The sequence below is a fragment of the Barbus barbus genome (genome assembly GCF_936440315.1).
Source record: "Barbus barbus genome assembly, chromosome: 43".
Taxonomy (NCBI): domain Eukaryota; kingdom Metazoa; phylum Chordata; class Actinopteri; order Cypriniformes; family Cyprinidae; genus Barbus; species Barbus barbus.
This window is the reverse complement of record NC_136721.1, coordinates 18059764-18080700: the sequence shown is the minus strand read 5'-3', so window position 1 is coordinate 18080700 and position 20937 is coordinate 18059764. Positions and strand designations below refer to the sequence as shown.

At 37.9% G+C, this 20937-nt stretch overlaps 1 protein-coding gene across 1 annotated transcript in view; it reads right to left on the bottom strand.

Moving 5' to 3' along the window:
• mmp17a (matrix metallopeptidase 17a) overlaps positions 1-20937 on the bottom strand; it is a gene marked incomplete at both ends in the record, with an annotated part of 88727 nt that overhangs the window by 16042 nt on the left and 51748 nt on the right. The window contains 2 exon segments of the mRNA XM_079404666.1: positions 3996-4172; positions 15181-15467. Coding sequence (XP_079260792.1) covers positions 3996-4172; positions 15181-15467 — 464 coding nt within the window.

Sequence of the window (20937 nt, the reverse complement as noted above, 5' to 3'; positions counted from 1 at the left end):
GCCTCTCGAGGAGATAACAGATAGACTCCTCACCATCAAGACCGTCTTCTTGTTGACCATCACTTCTCTGAGGAGGGTGGGTGACCTTCAGGCCCTGTCTGTGGCCCCTTCGTGCATTGACTTTGCGCCCGGTTCGGCGAAAGTCATTCTCTACCCCCACGTGGGGTACGTACCGAAGGTTCCGACGGTCGTACCACAGCCGGTCGTACTCCAGGCCTTCTGTCCTCCTCCCTTCAGGGAGCCAGACCAGGAAAGGCACAACTGTATGTGTCCAGCGCGAGCACTGGACGCATACATCCACAGAGCTGCCCTGTGGAGGAAGACGGATCAACTGCTTGTGTGCTTTGGTCCGCCTAAGAGGGGTCTTCCGGCTTCGAAGCCCACTCTTAGTAGGTGGATTGTGGATGCCATCAATCTTGCGTACGAGGCCTCTGAGCGTCCCCCGCCGCTGGGAGTCAGAGCGCACTCAACGCGAGGTGTGGCGGCCTCCAAGGCCTTCTGGGCAGGTGTCTCCATGCAGGACATCTGCAACGCTGCTGGGTGGTCCACGCCCCTGACATTTGTCAGGTTCTATAACCTGGACATCCGAGCCACTCCAGGCTCCTCCGTCCTCTCAGCCTGACACCAGGCAGGGACTTGTCAGTCTGGCGGCGTTGGTATTGCGTTCCCATATGCGTTTTGACGCAGCTCGAAGTTCCTGGAAGGGAACATACCAGGTTACGTATGCAACCCAGGTTCCCTGAAGGGAACGAGAGCTGCGCCTCGTAGCCACACTTCCGGCATCCCTGCCAGCGCTTGCTTCATGACTTGAAGCTGACGCCGGCTCCGCCGCACGTGCTTATATACTTCTTGGTCGTGATGTCACCCCGCCCGTGACGCCTCGCCCATCCATTAGACTGGTTGTAGACAATATTCAGAGCGTCGGTTCCGCTGATGACGTTCCCATATGCGTTTTGACGCAGCTCTCGTTCCCTTCAGGGAACCTGGGTTACATACGTAACCTGGTACGTCTTCCCCTACGGGGTAGTTTTTGTTGTTTATTTAATTTTTGTATTAATAAAGCCCTTTTGCCTCCTGCAATTGAGTCCTCGCTCTATCCCCTCACCCCCACCTGACATAAGCTGCCGATGCTAGTACTTATAGTGCATATATATCTTATTACTAGTCTTTGTAGTCTTTGAATATTTTTTGGCTAGCTAGAGCTGAAAATAAAATCACAAGGTTAATTATGAAACTATTACTTTTTCTTAGTTATCAGTCATGTTTTTTAATTATTAACTTGGTATCAGATATTTCTCCTAAAAAAGGAGACACATATGAGACTCTTACCGTATATAAACTGCTGAGCTACAAAATCGGTGTGGATAGAATGGCTGAAATAATTTGGTCTATGGAGCATACTCGGATATGTGCACACTCATTAAACTGCAGAAACTACACATGGATATATTAAACACTTGGCCCATGTTCACCTACCGCTCTGAGTTCCAGAGCTCATGCCAGTATTTGCTTGTCTTTGAGCCCATCTTGATCTTTCTGTCCCTAACTCTCTCTATCGCTTTGCTTCCCACCATGTGTGTTTGCAGCGCTGTTCGGCATGCTGCATGTTGACTAGCAGAGTCCAAATCATGGTGACGACCAATTAATCTCTGTGCTCCTAGCCTGGCTCAACACTGCCATGTAATTAAATCAATAGTGCCCCCTATACAAACCAAATCACTTCTGCTCTCTGTGCCTGTAGTTTGGGGCCCGTTATTTGCCTGGTGGGATCACAGAAAAGGGCAGCCTGCAGAGGGGGCATGCAGTGCCAATCACTGCAAATTACAACGGGCACTTCAGCTAAAAACAAGGTAGTGTGAGTGGGAAGGGATGGAGGAAATGCAGAGAACTGCTGAACCACATTTACATGCCAGTCAGAATGTGCAAGTGATAAGAATGCACTCTTTCCATTACAACTCACGATTACACTTTATTTTAAGATGTCCTTGTTACAGTGTAATTATACATTTAAGTACTGAGTAATATTAATTAACTACATGTACTTACTATATAGATTAGGGTTTGGGTTACTTGTCATTATGCATCATTTATTGTTATTATAATAGTAAGTACATGTAACACATAACAAGTACACCTTAAAATAAAGTGTTACCCAATCCACTAAAACACAAACTAAATAACCAAAATAAATAACATATCTAACTAACTAATTTAATAACTTAATAGCTAAATAACTAAAGCATATAGGGAATTAATAACATTATACTACAATAGTACACTACACTCAATGTTATTTCAGCAACACAGTTTCAAATGTTGACGTCAGGGTTATTATAGTTAACTAAAACTAAAAACATTAAAATATTGTCAGTAAACTCTGGTACTAAAATGTGTTAACTGAAATAAAATAAAATAAAAAATAAATACACTTTTTCAGCTAGTTGCCAATGCAGCATCTCTCATTTCCAAACTATATTTAAAAACTAAACAGGCATGTAAAAAAAAAATAGAAATGACAAAAACACAGAAAAATTACTACAAGAAAAATAAATAAATAAAATAAATTGAAAATGGAAAATATAAAAATAAAAACTAATCCAAAATATTAATCAAATTTATATTAGTATCACAATGGCACATTAATAAATGAATACAATAATAATAATAATGATAATACTATTTATGAATATAATGGATATAATATTTATTGTATATATGTATATATATATATATATATATATATATAGTAAAAAAATGGAAAATTACTAAAAAAATTAAAAATAAAATGGAAAATATAAAAATAAAAACTAATCCAAAATATTAATCAAATCTATATTAGTATTTCAATGATACTAAAACAACACATTGGCGCATTAATAAATAATAATAATAATGTCTGTGTCACGTTTCGGTTTATATTTAGTTCTGTTTTGTCCTTATTTGGTATTTCTTGTCCTTGTTTAGTTAATTATCATCCAGTTCACCTGTCTTGTATTAATCATCTTGTTTCCTCATTAGTTTGTGTTCTTTATAAGCCTTGAGTTCAGTAATCTTCTTCGTCGTGTTTTAAAGTTATGTTTATGCTGTATATTCTGTTATTGAATACGTTTGCACCATTAAAGAACCTGATTACTCTGAATCCCTCGTCTTCCTGCATTCCTTGAAGGAGCATCTCATAACAGTCTGAATATAATACTCATTGTATTCAAATATATTATATATTATTATATTCATTAATATACAATATAATAAATAAAAACAAAATCTAAAGAATACATTAAATTGATAAAATATAATGGCATATAATATAATACATTTAGTAAAATAATAAAATATAATAATAATGTTTAAAAATTGGGTTTAATTTTGCACTCGTCAACTAAAAATTCTATTTCCATTGATTTTAATACATTTTCATCTCAATAAAATTGACTACAATAAATGAATATGACATGAAGTATTCACTAAATAAATTTAAAGTATATTTTTAAATTAAGCATAAAACAGAAAACTGAAATTAACTGAATTAAACAAAATTAAATTATAAATTTGACACCAGCTACTTTATCCATATCCGAGCACTCAGAATAGATGCCAGGTGTATTTGTGGCACCTGATTCTAGTCCTTTTAGTGAATATGACAATAAAACAACACAGACAGCGCAAGTAATGGCACTATCAGCAGGCACAACTCATTCTTAGTGTCACCCTTGTGTGTTTACTGTTGACAGATTACAGCATCTATCTGTCTGTATGTCTTGCAGAGAGACTGTGCCTTCGAGTTGTCGCTACTTGTCACTTTTTGCTTCTCCAACAATGCCAAGGCATCTGAGATTCAAACACTGATAGCAGGGTGTCCGTGTTTGATTGAAGATCTCAGCTCACATAGTCTGCCAGTCTTGCCACAGCGCCTGTTTCCAGCTAACTGATGGACAGGAAGGAGGTACAAGAAGAAAGAAAGAAGCCAGCTGTGACCAAGGGGTGGACGCTCTTACCGTAAAGCTGCCAGACGCGAATCTTGTCTTCATACGGGAGGTTGTACTTGAGCGGGTCGCCCACTGGCCCCTGGTAGTAAGGGCGCATGATGGACTCTATGGCAGAGGTGTGTGCGAGCCCTATGGCGTGTCCAAACTCATGCACCGCCACTGCAAAAAGGTCCATTCCATGAGAATCTGAGGAGAAAAGAAAGAATAATGCAGAATTGTTAAAGAAAAAAGTTTTTTCTTCACTATAACAAACCAGAGGAAGAAAGTATTCCACAGAAACCCAGACCCCAAGCAGGTGCTAAAGAAAGTAGTTACGATAATAGTGTAAAATTGAATTTAATTTAATTTAATTAAATAAATCTGTAAATGATGCAAAATAAAATAAATAAATGAATAAATAAATAAATAAATGTATTTCCAAAGACCACCTCTGAGTTGTTCAGAAAGAAATAGTGGAAAAATATAAAATAAAAATACATTTTAAAAATGAATATAAAATTAAAAATGTAAATTAATTTTAATTATACAAATAAAACAATTTTAATTATTACATTATTTAAATAATGAAATAAATGACTAATTATTTAATTTTATTGATGGCTATAGTTTTATCTTTCACTTTAGGTTTACACATTTAACAGTAAGTAGTAGAAATAATTTCAATATATTACTTTATACAAATATATTTTATATAAATTAATATAAAATGAAAAAATTATAAAAATAAATGAATAATAATTATACAAATTATAAATTAGATTTTTTACATAATTTAAATCATGAAACAAATCACAAATTATTTTATTTTACTGATGCCCATAGATTTTATTTTTCACTTTAGGATTAACATTTTACAGTACGCTAAACAGTCGTGGTCAGAATTATTGGCACCCTTGGTAAATATGATCAAAGAAGGCTGTGAAAATTAATCTGCATTGTTAATCCTTTTGAACTTTTAGTTAAACAATTCACAAAAATCTAACCTTTCATTGGATAATAAGAATTTAAAATGGGGGGGAAATAGCATTATGAAATAAATGTTTTTCTCTAATACACATGGGCAACAATTAACAGCACCCTTTTGTTCAATAATTTTTGAAACCTCCATTTGCCAGTATAACAGCTTTAAATTTTCTCCTACAATGCCTGATGAGGTTAGAGAACACCTGACAAGAGATCAGAGACCATTCCTTCATCCAGAATCTCTCCAGATCCTTTAGATTCCCAGCTCCATGATGGGGCTTCTTCTCTTCAGTTCATCCCATTCATTTTCTACAGGGTTCAGGTCAGAGGACTGGAATGGCCATAGCAGAACCATAGCTTGGTTTTATGCTCAGTGACCCATTTCAAATTATGACAAATTATTGCCCTGATGGTGGAAATGGGAATTTCCACAGCTCTAGCTCTTTTCTTAAAGCCACTTCACTAATTTGTGAAGCTCAATTATCTTTTGCTGCACATCAGAAATATATTCTTTGGTTTTTCACATTGTGATGGATGATTAAGGGAATTTGGGCTTTGTTTTCCCTCCTATTTATATTTCGGTGAAACAGGAAGCATAATCACCTGTTACATGTCTGTGGTTTTCTGTGTTTCCCCTGTGACTTAGTTTCCTGTTCTGTTTAATTAGTCATTCACAGTACACCTGTTGTCTGTTAATTATCTCATTAGTTCCCTTTGTTTGGCTCATGCATATAAGACCTCAGTTCTCCCTTAGTCTTTGTCCTTTCTCATCTATGTTATGTTGATTATTTGCCTGTCACCTGGATTTACTTATTAAAATACCTTTTTGTTTATCTCCTTCGTCTTCATGTAATTGTGCCTCACCAACCCATGACAGAAGAACAGACCAATAAAGTTTTTTGCAGCGTTTTTTGTTTCCTTTTTTTGCCCCACTCCCTGTCACCATGGACAATACCAATGTTGCCCTGCTATGCCTGGAGCAGAGGGACTGCTCCCTAGAGATTCATACCAGGGATTTTTTGGAATTGGTATGCCTAACACACTATCCAGACCGCTCGCTTTGTGTTCTACATCTCTAGCCTCAGCAAGTGTTCTAAGGCACGCCTCCGCGGGAGCGGTCCTCAGGACAATTTCGCCGCATGTGTGAAGTGGGTGCTGGAGAATAATTGTATACTTTTCTGTCTGTCCCACTGATGAGGACACATGAGCCAGCGCTGAAATCCCCGACTGAGCCGATCGCAACACCGTCTGTTCCTGAGGGAGTTTTAGTGGAGATTGAGGGCTTGGAGGGAAGCCCCGCCCACACTCCTGCCACTGAGGGTGAGCTGCAACTGGCCACTGGAATATATATTGAGGAACTTATGGACATTTTGGATATGGATTTGATCGACTGAGTTGGGGAGGTGATTCCCAGTGTTCCTGAATCTCCTGCGTCTCCTCTGGTTCTGCCCAGCTCCTGTGCGCATGTGTTCCCTCCCAGCCTCCCTCTCCCACCTCCTCTCCTAAATCCAGCCAGTTCCTCATTTCTGTCTCTGCTGGTTCCTGCCAGTCCCTCAGCTCGTCCTCAGTCAGCGCCAACTGGGCGCTCTGATCCGCTACCTCGGGACTTCCAGTCTCCAGCTCTGCCTAGGCATGAGGATCCCCTGTCTCCGCCTCCAGCCTCTAGCCTCCGAGCCCTGGACTCCACCTCGGTCCTTTGACCCATCGGCTCCGCCTTGGCTCCTAGCTCCCTCGTCTCCACCGTGGCCCGTCATCCCACCATCTCTGCCGGGCCCCCTCGTCCCTCCAGCTCTGCCTTGGTCAGTCGTCGACCATCCACCGCCTCGGGACTCCACTCCTCTGGCTTCGCCTCGTCACTCCATCCCTCTGGCTCTGTCAGGCTCCTCCTTCCCTCCTTCCCTCCGGCTCCACCTTCATCCTCAGTCGCTTCGGCTCCGCCGCGATCTTCCGGATGCCCGAGCCTTCAGCTCCACCCTGGCCCTCCAGATCCTCCGTGTTGCTCTGGCTCTCCATCTGCTCCGCTCCATCCTGGGCTCCCCTTCTATCAGCTCCATCGCCGTCAGTTGTCCCCAGGGTGTCATCTAGGCCTTCTCCACCTTGGTTCCTCCCTCCCTCCCTTGACTCCGCCCTGGGGCCTCATCCTGGCTGGTCTCTGGATCTTTGTCTGGCTCCTCCTGCTCCTGGCTTCCCCTTGGCTCCTCCCACCCTCTACTCCTCATTGGACTTTTTTTTGACTCTTTTTGTTTCTGCCCCCCTCCTGCTCCACGTCCTCCTCCAGAGCCCCCACCCTCCCTCCTCAGTTGGAATGTTACGGTGCAGGGATGTGCCTTTTCCGGGAGGGGACGAACTGTTACATGTCTGTGGTTTTCTGTGTTTCCCCTGTGACCTAGTTTTCCCCGTTCTGTTTAATTAGTCATTTAGTACAACTGTTGTCTGTTAATTATCTGATTAGTTCCCTTTGTTTGGCTCATGCTTATAAGACCTCAGTTCTCCCTTAGTCTTCGTCCGTTTTCGTCGATGTTATGTTGGATTACTTGCCTCTCTCCTGGATTTACTTATTAAAATACATTTTTGTTTATCTCCTTCGTCTTCGTGCAATTATGCCTCACCAACCCGTGACATCACCCCGGAGTGCTCAAAATTGTGACTATGAATGGGAATATACTTCAGAGATATTTTACTCATAAGAATTTGTAGGGGTACCAATAATTGTGTCCAATGTGTATATGAGAAAAACATTTATTTCATAATGAGATTTTCCCCCATTTTCAATAGTTTTATTTCAATGAAAGGTTAGATTGTCATTTTTTTTTTTTAATAAAAGATCAAAAGGATTAATAATGCAAGTTTATTTTCAGAGCCGCCTTTGATTATATTTACCAAGGGTGGCGATAATTCTGACCACGACTGTAAGTGTGTAGAAATAATTTCAATATATTAATTCATACAAATACATATTTTGATTCTGGACCACAAAATCATTCACAAGGGTCAGTTTTGCGCCATTGAGATTTTTACATCATCGACCTAGGACCACAAAATCATTCACAAGGGTCAGTTTTTCGCCATTGAGATTTATACATCATCTGAAAAAATAACCTAAATAAATAAGCTTTCCATTGATGTAAGGTTTAGGACAATATTTGGTCGAGATACAACTATTTGAAAATCTGAGGGTGCAAAAAATCTAAATATTGAGAAAATCGCCCTTTAAAGCTGTCCAAATGAAGTCATGATATATGATGAAGTTTGATAAATTTATGGTAAGAAATTTATAAAATATCTTCATGGATAATTTTGACCCATACAGTTTGTTTTTGGCTATTGCTACAAATATACCCGTGCTACTTATGACTGGTTTTGTGGTCCAGGGCCACATATATTATATTTATTATTTACCATGTGGTTAATATTATATATATTAAAACCATATGGTTCGCAAATTTCACATAATTTGGTATCTGAAGAATTTTATGGCAAATATGAGCACAGTTTGAGGCATGATTAAGAAACACACAAGGACAACAATCTGAGAAGACCTCAGCAATTTGCTCTCTGTATAATCTAAGTGAAAGAACTGAAACTGAAAACAGTTTTCTTTTGTGATATTTCTGTCCTTTTGAACATCAAACAGCTTGTTTCATAAGGATGAAGACATCCAGTGCAATTATGTCCTGGAAATCACGGTGAATACATTGGGAATAGTTCAGGATGTCCACCCACATTGCCATTTTCAACACAATGAGCTGGTGATTGACAGGGAGGACTGCGCCATTAAACGTTACTCACCTTTTTCACTATCTCGATTTAGTACACAGAAAGATCAGTGCGATACAACCAGCCATAAAAACATTCATACTTTTCTGTTAAATGGCCCCTAGAGATGGCAACAAAAACGCAGCCAGAGCCAGGAAAGTGTCATTGGATTTGGTGAAATAGAGAGAAAGACAAACAGACAGGAAGAGATCTAAAGACAGACAGAATAGGACCTTGGGCTCTACAAACTGTGAAAATGCCAAAACGTGTGACAGTTGCCTTACGCTGCAGGTCTGTAAAAGCAGAACAGAACACAGCTAGTCAAACTCCTCTGAGCAAAACCGAGGATTAAATCGGTGACTTGCTCATTAAGATTACGACTCAAAAGGAGCTGTGTATCACTAACGGAGACTCGGCTCCCTCATGTGGGTACCTGCTTTTTGCATTAGCATAATGCACTTCAAAGATTACGCAAAACAAAAGAGGCCATATGCTAAATATGAGTCCTTTATCCAAAATATCCAGTGAAAAATCTGAATCAGGAGAGAAATATGCACAAATAAGGCATCGTGTGAGTACAATCCAAAACAATTGCATATAAATAAGTCAGTGGATTTTGATGTGAGAGGACAACAGGTGAAGGATGTTTCACTGTTATGATTTATGGACTCATATTTAAAAGTTAAAATGCCTTATGAGGTATTTTCTTCTTACAAACACAGCTTTTTAACTTCACAAGATGTCAAGGGTCCTGTGTGGATAATGGCAATGTTTTTATCAGCTGTTTGGACTCTCATTCTGATGGCACCCACTCACTGCAGAGAGGATCCATTAGTTAGCAAGTGATGTAATGCAAACTTTCCCCAAATCTGTTCTGATGAAGAAACAAATCTACATCTTGGATGGCTTGTGGGTGAATACATTTTAATTTTGGGTGAACCATTCTTTTAAAATTAGAAACTTTTCATACAAGTTTAGAGGGACATGAGGTGAGTAATACATGTCAGACATTTTATATTTGGCTGCACTGTCCCTTTAAGCCAACACACATTTAGAGAATTTAGACTAATGACTGATGAGTTTTACCCTGTGTCTGGTTAGCAACTGCAGTATCTGATTGCTAGAGGCTGATTTGTTTAGCACAAGCTAGCGATTCATCCAGATGAACTTTGCTCAGATTGGGGTCCAAAGGAGGAGACGCAGAGGATGACAGATGGATGTGAAGCAATCTGATTAAGACATTACGCAGTGGAAACATCTGGTACATGGCAGCCTAGAGCAACAAGCTGAGGGTGTCTGTCACAGATGACTGAAATAAACTAATAGTGTAAACTATTTTAAGACTGAAATTTAGCATGTGCATGTTAACAGTTTGGCCGTGGATTTCAGAAGCCTGTCTGGGTGAAGGTTATGGTATTAAAGCACCTTCTGTTCAGTAAACAAATACATGTGTTTAGGATTATCAGATCAGAATGGCTTTAATGGAATAGTTCACCCAAAAATGGAAAATCTATCACCAACTGCTCACCCTTATGTCCTTCTAAACCCACATAAGTTTCTTTCTTGATGTACTGGTTGCTCTGTTTGCAATAAATTGTGGTGGCTTTCAAGCTTCAACAAGATGCAAAAGCACAATAGAAATATCACAGACATTTGAATATTTCAAATTTTCCGAAACAATATGACAGATTTGTATCAGAAACCACTAATTTAATTAGATTCTTCACAACTCTTAATTATGAATTACTGAGACTGAATCATTCTTTTGAGTCAGACCTTTTCAATGAAGTCTGAATGATTCATTAATGAATTCAGTTTTTGAGTTCAAATAACTTTTCAACATCTTTTCAAAGAAATGTGAATCCAGTTCACAAAACAGGTCTGAATGATCGGTTCATGAATCAAACTGATCTGGTTCTGAAGTTAAACTGACTCAGTGTGGTCATATGGATTCAAACGATTTGAAATAAAGAGTTAAATGAGCTACTTTTATAATATATTAATTGTGCTTTTGTGAACCTTCAGTTCCCATTTATTGCAACTGCATGTAAAAGAATAGCCAATATAATTCATCAAAATTTCTCCTCGTGTTATACAGAAAAAGGAATTCATACTAGTTTTGAAGGACACGAGGGTGAGTAAACAACGAAAGTATTTTCACTTTTGATTGAACTAATCTGTTAAAGTCAGTGAAGCATAGACAGGAAATTGATGATTTCCTAAAATAACCTTCTTCTGAAGGTAAAACGTGGTCTCTCTCTCTCTCGCAGTGTGTTTGCAGAAAGAAAATCAACAATAGTCAGCGCTAATGACTGGCGGCTCATTAAATGGACGATAATGGACCAGGGTCTTCTGCCTCATTTTGTCATACACACAAAAAAATGTGGACACGCACATAAACAATACAATAGTGAATCACAGGCTTGGGCCAAATTGCGAAAAGTTTATCAAAAACCACCTGCTTAATGAGCCTTTTGTTTTGGCCACAACAATTAGTCTGCATTAGTGAGCAGCCAATGAAGGCATAATTAATAAAAGCAATCTGCCTGCTGTCATAACAACAGAGACACTCCTGTGATTCCACTCGCATGACCCATGGGAAAACGGGACGCCTCCGCTGCTGTGCAACAAGTATGAGGATACCCGCAATCTCAAACAGAGCAGTTCGGATTCTGTCTAATCTCCATTAAGAGTTAATTACACTGTACACAGAGCAGAACTTCCTCTTTCCTGTTTCTTTCCACTGTTCCCTCAAAGACAAAGTTCTTATGTCAAAAACAATATGCCTACAGTTCTCCAGACTGAGCTGGAGGGAGAGAGAAACAGGGAAAGGGAAGCATGTTTGCATGATAAAGTATTTTTTATGGAGTTCAGTCATCTGAGCATTAAAATTGTATATTCTTGACGAATGTAAGGATCTGCATCTTTAAAATAATTCATTTTAATGTGAAAATGTAAATATTTCTGTTACCTTATGATTTAAAAAAAAATCATCATTAGGTGTTTCTTTTGAAACAATTGAAATCACAGTGTAGGTTTTTACCTGTCGTCTGTAGACACGTGTGGAAGTTACGTTCGCAGCTGAAGGAGGCAGTGTGTGTGTTTCAGGATCACATTATTTACACCCTTTGGTGGCACCATGCTGTAAACTACTAAACTCTGTTTCACATTCTGCCTACCGCTTAATAAAAAGTTCTTCCTCACCTTTGAAACAATACATCTAGCTCTTTATTTTAGTATTACTCCATGTTTCATCACTTTGAAAGGGCAGAGCATTTTCTTTAAGAATGGACAAAATGATGCTGATGTCTCAACTGACTCAAAGAATTAGACAAGATGTCCAACCGCAAAAAAGACATACTTTACTGAACAAAAATGGCCTATACATTCTTTATCTGCTAGGCTATGATTATGAAAGGTTTAATTTTTTTATGTGCAGCTGAGTGTGTACCGTTCAAAATTTGCCTTCAGCAAGACTTTTTTAAAAAAAAAAGAAATTAATACTTTTATCAAGCAAAGGTGCATTGAAGACATAATGTAACGAATTAATTCTATTTCAAATAAAAGCGGTTCTTGAAAAAAAAAAAAAAAAATTAAGAATGATTTCTGAAGAATCATGGGACACTGAAGTCTGGAGTAATGGCTGCTGGTATTAATATGTATATAGTGGGGCAAATAAGTATTTGATACACTGCCGATTTTTCAAGTTTTCCCACTTACAAAGAATGGAGAGATCTGTAATTTTCATCGTAGGAACACCTCAACTGTGAGAGACAGAATATATTAAAAAAACAATCCTGAAAATCACGTTGTATGATTTTTAAATAATTAACTTCCATTTTATTGCATGAAATAAGTATTTGATACAATAGAAAAATAGAACTTAATATTTGGTACAGAAACCCGTGTTTACAATTACAGAGGTCAGATGTTTCCTGTAGTTCTTAACCAGGTTTGCACACACTGCAGCTGGGATTTTGGCCCACTCCTCCATACAGGTCTTCTCCAGATCTTTCAGGTTTTGGGGCTGTCGCTGGGCAACACAGAGTTTCAGCTCCCTCCATAGATTTTCTATTGGGTTCAGGTCTGGAGACTGGCTAGGCCACTCCAGGACCTTGAAATGCTTCTTACGGAGCCACTCCTTAGTTGCCCTTGCTGTGTGTTTGGAGTCATTGTCATGCTGGAAGACCTAGCCACGACCCATCTTCAGTGCTCTTACTGAGGGAAGGAGGTTGTTGCCCAAAATCTTGAGATACATGGCCCCATCCATCAGGTTGGAGTCTGATTGATTGAGTGTGTGAACAGGTGTCTTTTATACAAACAAAAAACATAAAATATTAGATCAAGTAAGCACAGAATCAACTTTGCACAGCTGCGTGCGATCGCGTCAAAGATCAGATAAATATACACGTGCATCTTGAAAAGCAAATGTTTTACAAAGTGCTAAGCCATGTTTTTGTTTAGATGAAAATAATATCAAAGGCGCCTTTAACCCCGTTGTACCCTATATTATATATATATATATATATATATATATTATTTACACTCCATACCCCATGAAGACAAATGAAAAATCAGATTTGGTCTTTGCACAGACCTTTGCCTTGTTGTTAGGGGTATAAAATGTTGATTAATACAAAAATAAATATCATGAAATAAAATAATAATTTAAGGCATTTTAGCATGAGGCAACATAAAGTGGGTCTGATATATATACAGTCCAAAAAAAAACAGATAGTCTTGTCGGATAGTCTTAGAGGGCACATGGAAAGCCAAAAATAACATAGTGAATTAGGAAGTTTTTGGCTGAAATCTTGGGCTTCTTACAACGGCCCATAATGAATAATGGCTGGTGATGACGAGTTAGGAATAATTGATGACCATATGGGAGGTGCAGGTGCAGGTGGTCATTAGATGGACAGCTAATGAAGCGAAAACATGGAAATGGCCGTGTTATGTTGAAGGGTCAGTTGATCACACACAAAGAGGTGGAGGGCTTGTCTTCAGCAAGATTGTGAGACGGAGGAGTTGGTCCGGTGCTCAGCTGTGTATGTCGAGACAGTATAAGTGGGTGGCGAAAGGCTTGTGATTTTTAAGTAGGATTTTCCCTCCCCATTTCTCTTTCCCTCATTTTCTTTCTCTCTTCATTCAATCCTTCATATTACATCCACACCTGCCAAAGGATGGAGCAAACAGCTGCTCATCTGATGGGGGGGCCTAATTGGGGCAGACTCTACTCTGTCCATGAGCATATGGCCCATAGCCACAAGAGAGCAGAGTAGGGATGCAAAGGGTCGTTTGAACCAATTCCATCAGGGTTCACTGACTGGGCAGGATGGTGTAAAAGGAACCCCACCTGCACCCATGCTAATTATCAGCCTCGTGGTTAGCACAGCCTCTCGGCAAACGTGCACTTTTGGCTTCCAAAGAGGTGCATCTTGGAGATGGTCGAATCAGGTTATGGCTCAAGAGAGAGAAGAATGAGATTTCAGACAGGCCCTGCCACTTGGGCACCAGATCCTGTTTTGGAGTACTACACACAAAATGTCTCTATTACCTGACAGAAGAAGATGCCCTGAGAAATCGCACCTGTCTCTGTGACAATCCGAGACAAAAAAAAGAGGAGTGGACAGCACTCTTTTTAGCTAGTCAAACCCTTAGCCAGTCAAAAACAATGTCTGCCTGTCAATCATTTGTCAACTGTTATATATAGTGACTTTTTGGTACACAAACCATACAATATTTTTTTATATTTATTTTAATACTTATCCTTCAAATTGCAAAGGAGAAAAATAAAATACTTTTAGTGATTTGACCAGTTCTCCTGCTTTGAAACTATATTGGGACCAGTAATATATATATTTTTTTAATGATTACTTTTATTCCGCAACGACACATTCAATTAATCAAAAGCGAGAGTAAAGCCTTTTATATAGTTACAAAACATTTCTATTTCAAATAAATGCTGTTCTTTTGAACTTTTTGTTAATCAAAAATCCTGAAAAAAAGTATTATGGTTTCCACAAAGATATTAAGCAGCACAACTATTTTCATCATTGATAATAATAAGAAATAACAAGAGCACAAAATCAGCATATTAGCATGAATTCTGAAGGATCATGTGACACTAAATAGAGGAGTACTAACAACTGAAAATTCAGCATTGCCACAAAGGACTAAATTGCATTTTAAAATATATTAAAATAGAGCACTGTTATTTTAAATTGCAATAATATTTCCCAGCAATACTGTTTTTACTGTATTTTTGATCAAATAAATGCAGCATTGGTGATCATAAGGGACTAATTTACAACCCCAAACATTTGAAAGGTACTGTAACATTTTTACAATTTCATCAGCTTTTTAGCCAATGAATGAAACAAAAAATAATGAATGAATTAAAAAAAGATACAGAGCTCCTTGGATGAACACAGCAAACAATTTCCTCTCATTCATATATCTTATTCTGTCTTACCTGGCGATCTGAAGGTCCAGGCTTCATCATCATCAAAGTGTGTGTCACCCGCTGTGAATCGTTCTCCGGGAAAGAATGCGTGGGCTACTGTGCCACCGGGTCCGTCGAAAGGGTATCCATCATTATGATCCGCTTTGGTGAAATCAATCTGAATGTCTGCCTCATTCCCCGCCACCTCATGGAAGTTGAGAGGAGCAATGTCACTCCACACTTTCAGGGCATAGTACATAAGCGCCCGCACCATGTCCCGGCCCAGTAAAGCTGACTCCTTTGGAAACGTCCTTACCCTGTGAGAGCAGAAACATGAGTTCATGTTTGAAACAATGGCTTGAAATAGACAAGAATCCCTTTGTAAGACCACCGACAGTGCTATAAGGTAAATTCAACACCGATTTGAACGCATAAATAGGACAAGACATGCGGCGGGCTGTCAAAAACGGTTCTGAAAGCCCGTCTCGCAGCTTTTTCTAACTCAGAGTTTGTTCCATGGTAATGCATATAGGAGTTACAAACATCTTCTTCCTATCTTTTCTCTTTCACTCAAGGTAATTCGGAAACAAGTAAGGGTGATTTGGAGGTCCACTACACCCCACAATCATGGTAATCACTTCCTCCAAGGGCAATTTGAGCCCTCTTTCAGCGGGTACTGAGAAAGATCGATGAGAAATTAATTTCAGAGTGCCAGCTCAGTAAGTGCCCACTAAAAAGTGTGCCCTCTGAAGAAAATACACTTATCCTTTCTGCACAAGCACCAGGTTCAGGCATTCCATTACATTTGCAGAGCATTGACTCTCCCTGTGGAGTTATTAGGGCACTTTGGGTGCTGGTAGCGTATTCGCACCGATTGCTTAAGGTTAGCATGTAGATTTAGTCAAGTTTTATTGCAGTACATGTGATAACGGCTGAGTTTACAGTGGGTTGGTTCAAAAGGAAAGATTGGAGATGCACAGTAGTGCTGTGCCAAGGTCAGTGCTGCCCCTAGCTGCATTTACAATGAGCCAAGTGACCTCTTTGTGTGCTAACATTCTCTCTGTGATGTGGTACAGGGTTTATACATTAATTCAGCTCAACCCATTGCTCTTCTGCGTGACTTGTGCCAGATATGCAGTAAACATCCTAAGCATTTCTCAACAGCAAAGAATACAAATGTAAAGGTTGAAAGGTACAAATCTGTGCTCAGGTTCATGGTGTAGCCTAGCCTAAAATAATCTAGGTCAAGTGTTGCAAAGGAAATGTGCCAAAATATCTATTTTAAATGCAATATATATATATATAGAGAGAGAGAGAGAGAGAGAGAGAGAGAGAGAAAGAGAGAGAGAGAGAGAGCTAGATAGATAGTAGTCAACATTTGAAGTGGATCAAAAAAGTTAATCAAAGATTATTCCTTCCTCTGTACTAGTTTTAATGCGAATAAACATGACTAAACATCTCATGCCTCATGTAATCACTCAATCAGTGTTTCAACTGCGAAAAGACATCAACAAAACAGCATGGAAATAAAGTGTCATGTATTGCATTTCATTTACCTCAGCAAGTCATTAGTGTCCACAGCTCGTTAGTTCAAATGAAGTCTAGAGAGGAGCATTTTGCAAAATATTACACCATATACTCATTATGTTTTAGTAAACCTGCCAGTCTTAATTATTTGATGTATGTTTAAATTAATCTGTCAGGAAACATGCTATGACAGCCAGTGTGTAATTAAATATATTTTAACAAATAGCCTAGAATTTTTATTTATTTATAACTTATTATAACAATTTACATGTTTGCATACAATTTATTTTTTAAAGTTGAGTGTTGCTTATCTATTTAAAAATAAATAATAATTAAATTTAAGTTTAGGTTAAATTGTTAGGCCTAATTGTAACCTTATAATGCTCCCTATAGTTAAAAAGCGCTCCCTATAGTTTTAAGCATAAGCTGAGGTAGATTTTTAGATCACTAAGAAAATTTTAACTATAACTGAATGTATTTAAAGAAAGAGCAACTTGTTCAGTAAACCACTGTTTATTTAAAAAAAAAAAAGTTTAGTTTTCCCCCTGCTGTACTGAAATCATACCGTGACGTTAAAACTGAGGTACGTACCGAACCGTCATATTTTTGTACCGTTACACCCCTAATATATACAGTACCCTCCAGAAGTATTAGAACAGTAAAGACAAAATTGCTCTGTTGGCTGTGGAGTAAAGACATTTACAAATATGATTAAAAGATGAATATGAGACAAAACTACAGAATGTCACATTTTATTATTAGCTGTTTCAACACATACATGTTTTATCAAATAGAAATAACATATATAGTGTTCCATATATAGTGTGTGTGCAGAATTATTAGGCAAGTTGATATTCTGGGCATATTTTGTTTTTTCAAGAACATTTTACCAATTCCAAACCACATCAATCTTAATAACTACTATTGATTTAGTATTCAATTATATATAAGTGATATATAATTGTCCATGAAGGCTGAAAGTCAAAAACTCCTTATTTCATATAAATTATTTTATTTTTATGAAAAATTATTTTGTATTTATTTGCATTATATTGTGTATGGGGTTAATTTCATAATTAAACTATATAGTAATTTACAGAGAGAGAGAGAGAGAGAGAGAGAGATGCATGCAAATTAACTAAATAATCTAAATATGAAATTTAAATAATAAATTTAATAATTTAATAATAAAGTTACTAATTATACTTTAACATTTAGTTATATATAATAATACAAAAATATAATATTGTTTTAATAAAAAAATTAAATAAAAATAAAAAGTTAACAGAAAGAAAATACATATGGTTGTAATTTTGTGGGGAGAAATATATGTCTTTTTTGTTTTGTGTTTTATTGGTAAAATAAGTTTAGCATAGTAGACTTTTCTGGGGTTCCTGCAATTTTTTCCCAATTAGTTCATTAGTGCAATTTTTGTTTTTCTTATGCAATCCATTCTGTTTCCTTGAAATTTCCTGTTAGAACAGGTTTACATGCAATAAATTCAGTCTGTCCAAGTACGAAGACCCTAATATGAGGTCACATGAATATGTAGGGAGCTATAGAAGGAGGTATGAATTTCTAGTTCAATTTTCCATCCATTTTCGACATAATGTGCCCTTGGCAGGGTTTCAATAGACAGCCAGCATAAATTGGAGAATAATCAAGGCTGTTTTTTTTCTTCATGTCATGTGGATATTATACGGGCACTAGCAGCAGCAGCTAACCTGAAAGCCAGACAAAGTGCCTCTGGGAAGATTGGCCATCCCAGCAGCATGTAAACGCCCAAATGTTGAAGTTTAATTTTCAGTCACAATCCCCCCTTCTTTGTCTCCATGTGATACAAGACTGATTAGACAGACAAGAGGGGAAAGGGATGAAAAGAGAGAAAATGACAAATAGAAATCAGGGGGAACAAGTTCAAAAGAACTCATTTCCTCTATTCTGTGGTAATTCTCACAGCGGGTCTGACCCTTGCAGATCAGTGGTCCAGGCAGGACATTTACTATATGGTGTTAATCGCACATTAAATCAGTCCTCCACACTCACAACTAGGCGCTGAGAGTGACACACAGCCGGGTGGGTGTTTTAAAGGAACGAGTCCTCAAATTAGTCTCTGTAAAATTATGAAACAGAGCGGAATTTAGTTTGTTATTCTCTGAAGATCTTTATATCCAACTTTGAGATTCTTTTTAATGTCCAGTTCATGAATTAATCATTCCTTTGAGTTAATTTTTTTCAATGAACCAATTAATCCATGAATCAACTGATATGGTTTTTGAATTCAACAGACTCAATGATTCACAATGGTTACCAGAGATTGTGAGTGACTTTTAGTACTCGTAGTGACTTGCATTTGAACTGTTTCTCACACAACGCTATCGTACGAGATCAGAAGACTTGGAATATAGCATACGAATCATATTGAACCACTTTTATGATGCTTTTTACATCTGTTTTAAAGCTTGAAAGTTTCAGTCTCCATTTATTACACAGCCCTGCATATTCAAAAATATTTCTGATGATTTGCAAAAAGGCCTAATATTACCTAATTTGATGATGCTGAGTTCAAAAATATCAATAATTTCCATCACATTTTTATTTAATTTTTTTTACAATTTTTTTTTCAAATGACATATAATGTAATCAGCTCATCAAAATGCACTTAATAACAAAAGCAGTCAAATGACAAAAGTTTAAAAGACAAAAACATAATAAAATGTATTACTTCTACAAAGAAGTAGAAATTAGGCATAAAATGATGTCTTCAAAATCATTCATACATGTGAAAATCGGCTGAGAATTAAAAAAAAGAAAAACGTTATAACCTAGCTCAGAGGAAGATATGAATCATCTATTTGAGGCAGTTTTTCTTCACCTTACAAATGGTTGTCCAAAGCAAAAAAGCTACAAAATGAACATACTTTGTGAAAAAATGTGACATGCTAGAGCAAAACACAATTTTTCAAATCACTACACCAAAACAAGTATTGGATTTCATTCAGCAAACATGGTGTATGGCGGTGTTATTGCTGAAAAAGAATTTCTCCTTTTGTTTTTCACACAAGGAAGTCAGTTATACAGGTTTTTGAATGGGTAAAGAAATGATGACAGTATTTCAACTTTCGAGTGCACTATCCCTTTAAAGATCCCCTCAGCCTATTCAGTGATATGGTTTTTAGTTACTCTCTCCAATCAAAGAAATCCAACCCTGATGGATTATCATCATTTGAGTCCTTTGGACATGGGTGGGATTATCTGGCTAACCTACAGCATAATGATTTGATTTACAACCTCCGCCCTCATTGTGTGGAGGCATCTGGGCTAGATGCTCAATCGCACACATAGATACCCATGATACTGAAATCACACAACAGCTCCTTCACACTCTCATTGGGTATCGCCCGGAGCATATTGAGCAATTGTGAGAAATGTTCCCATTTCAGCCGGCACGGAAAAGATTAGGAGCGTCAAGAGGTTTGATCGACAAAAATGTGATGGAAGTAATGGAGGGTGGTGAGGAAAGAGATGCTTATCATAAAGCCATTTCACTCTGCTCCCTACTAATCAGCCTGGGAAATCAACCCCAGAGACACACAACGTGAGTCTGAGGGGGAGGGGGGGCATATTGTCTTCAAAGCAATCACTCCTAATCTATTTGGGTAATTAATGAGAGTGTTAACGAGCAGGCAGTGGCCCTAGAGAATGGTGAGGGTCTAATGTGGAGTGATAGAGTCATGATGAAAGGCCATCTCTGTTTGTGACTGATGGTCAATACGCTCTAGATTCATATGTAGACAGCTGGACCTCTGAACCTGGATAGCTCACCCAGAAAAGAAAATTCTGTCAGCTTTTACTCACCCTCATGTCACTCAAAATTCCTATGACTTTGGAATAAAAATGAGGTATTTTAAAGAATCTCAATATCCATACAAATTTATAATGACTAAAATAACTTCACAAAAGTTGACCACATGACTTGTACATTGTATTCCAAGTCTTCTGAAGCTTTCTGAGAGGAATAGAAAAAAACCAAGTCATTATTCACTGACACTCTTTCACTTTACTGAACTGTTAACTCAAGAACCCCTATGAATGGAGTCAGTGAGTTGAACTCCACTTCATGAATCATGAATGAATCATTCAGTCTGACTGATTGAGTCTGCTCAAAAGAGTGATTCATGAATTGATTTTATTTGATTTTAATTCAGTTAAAAAAGTAAGTACACACACACACACACACACACATGCACACGCACACAC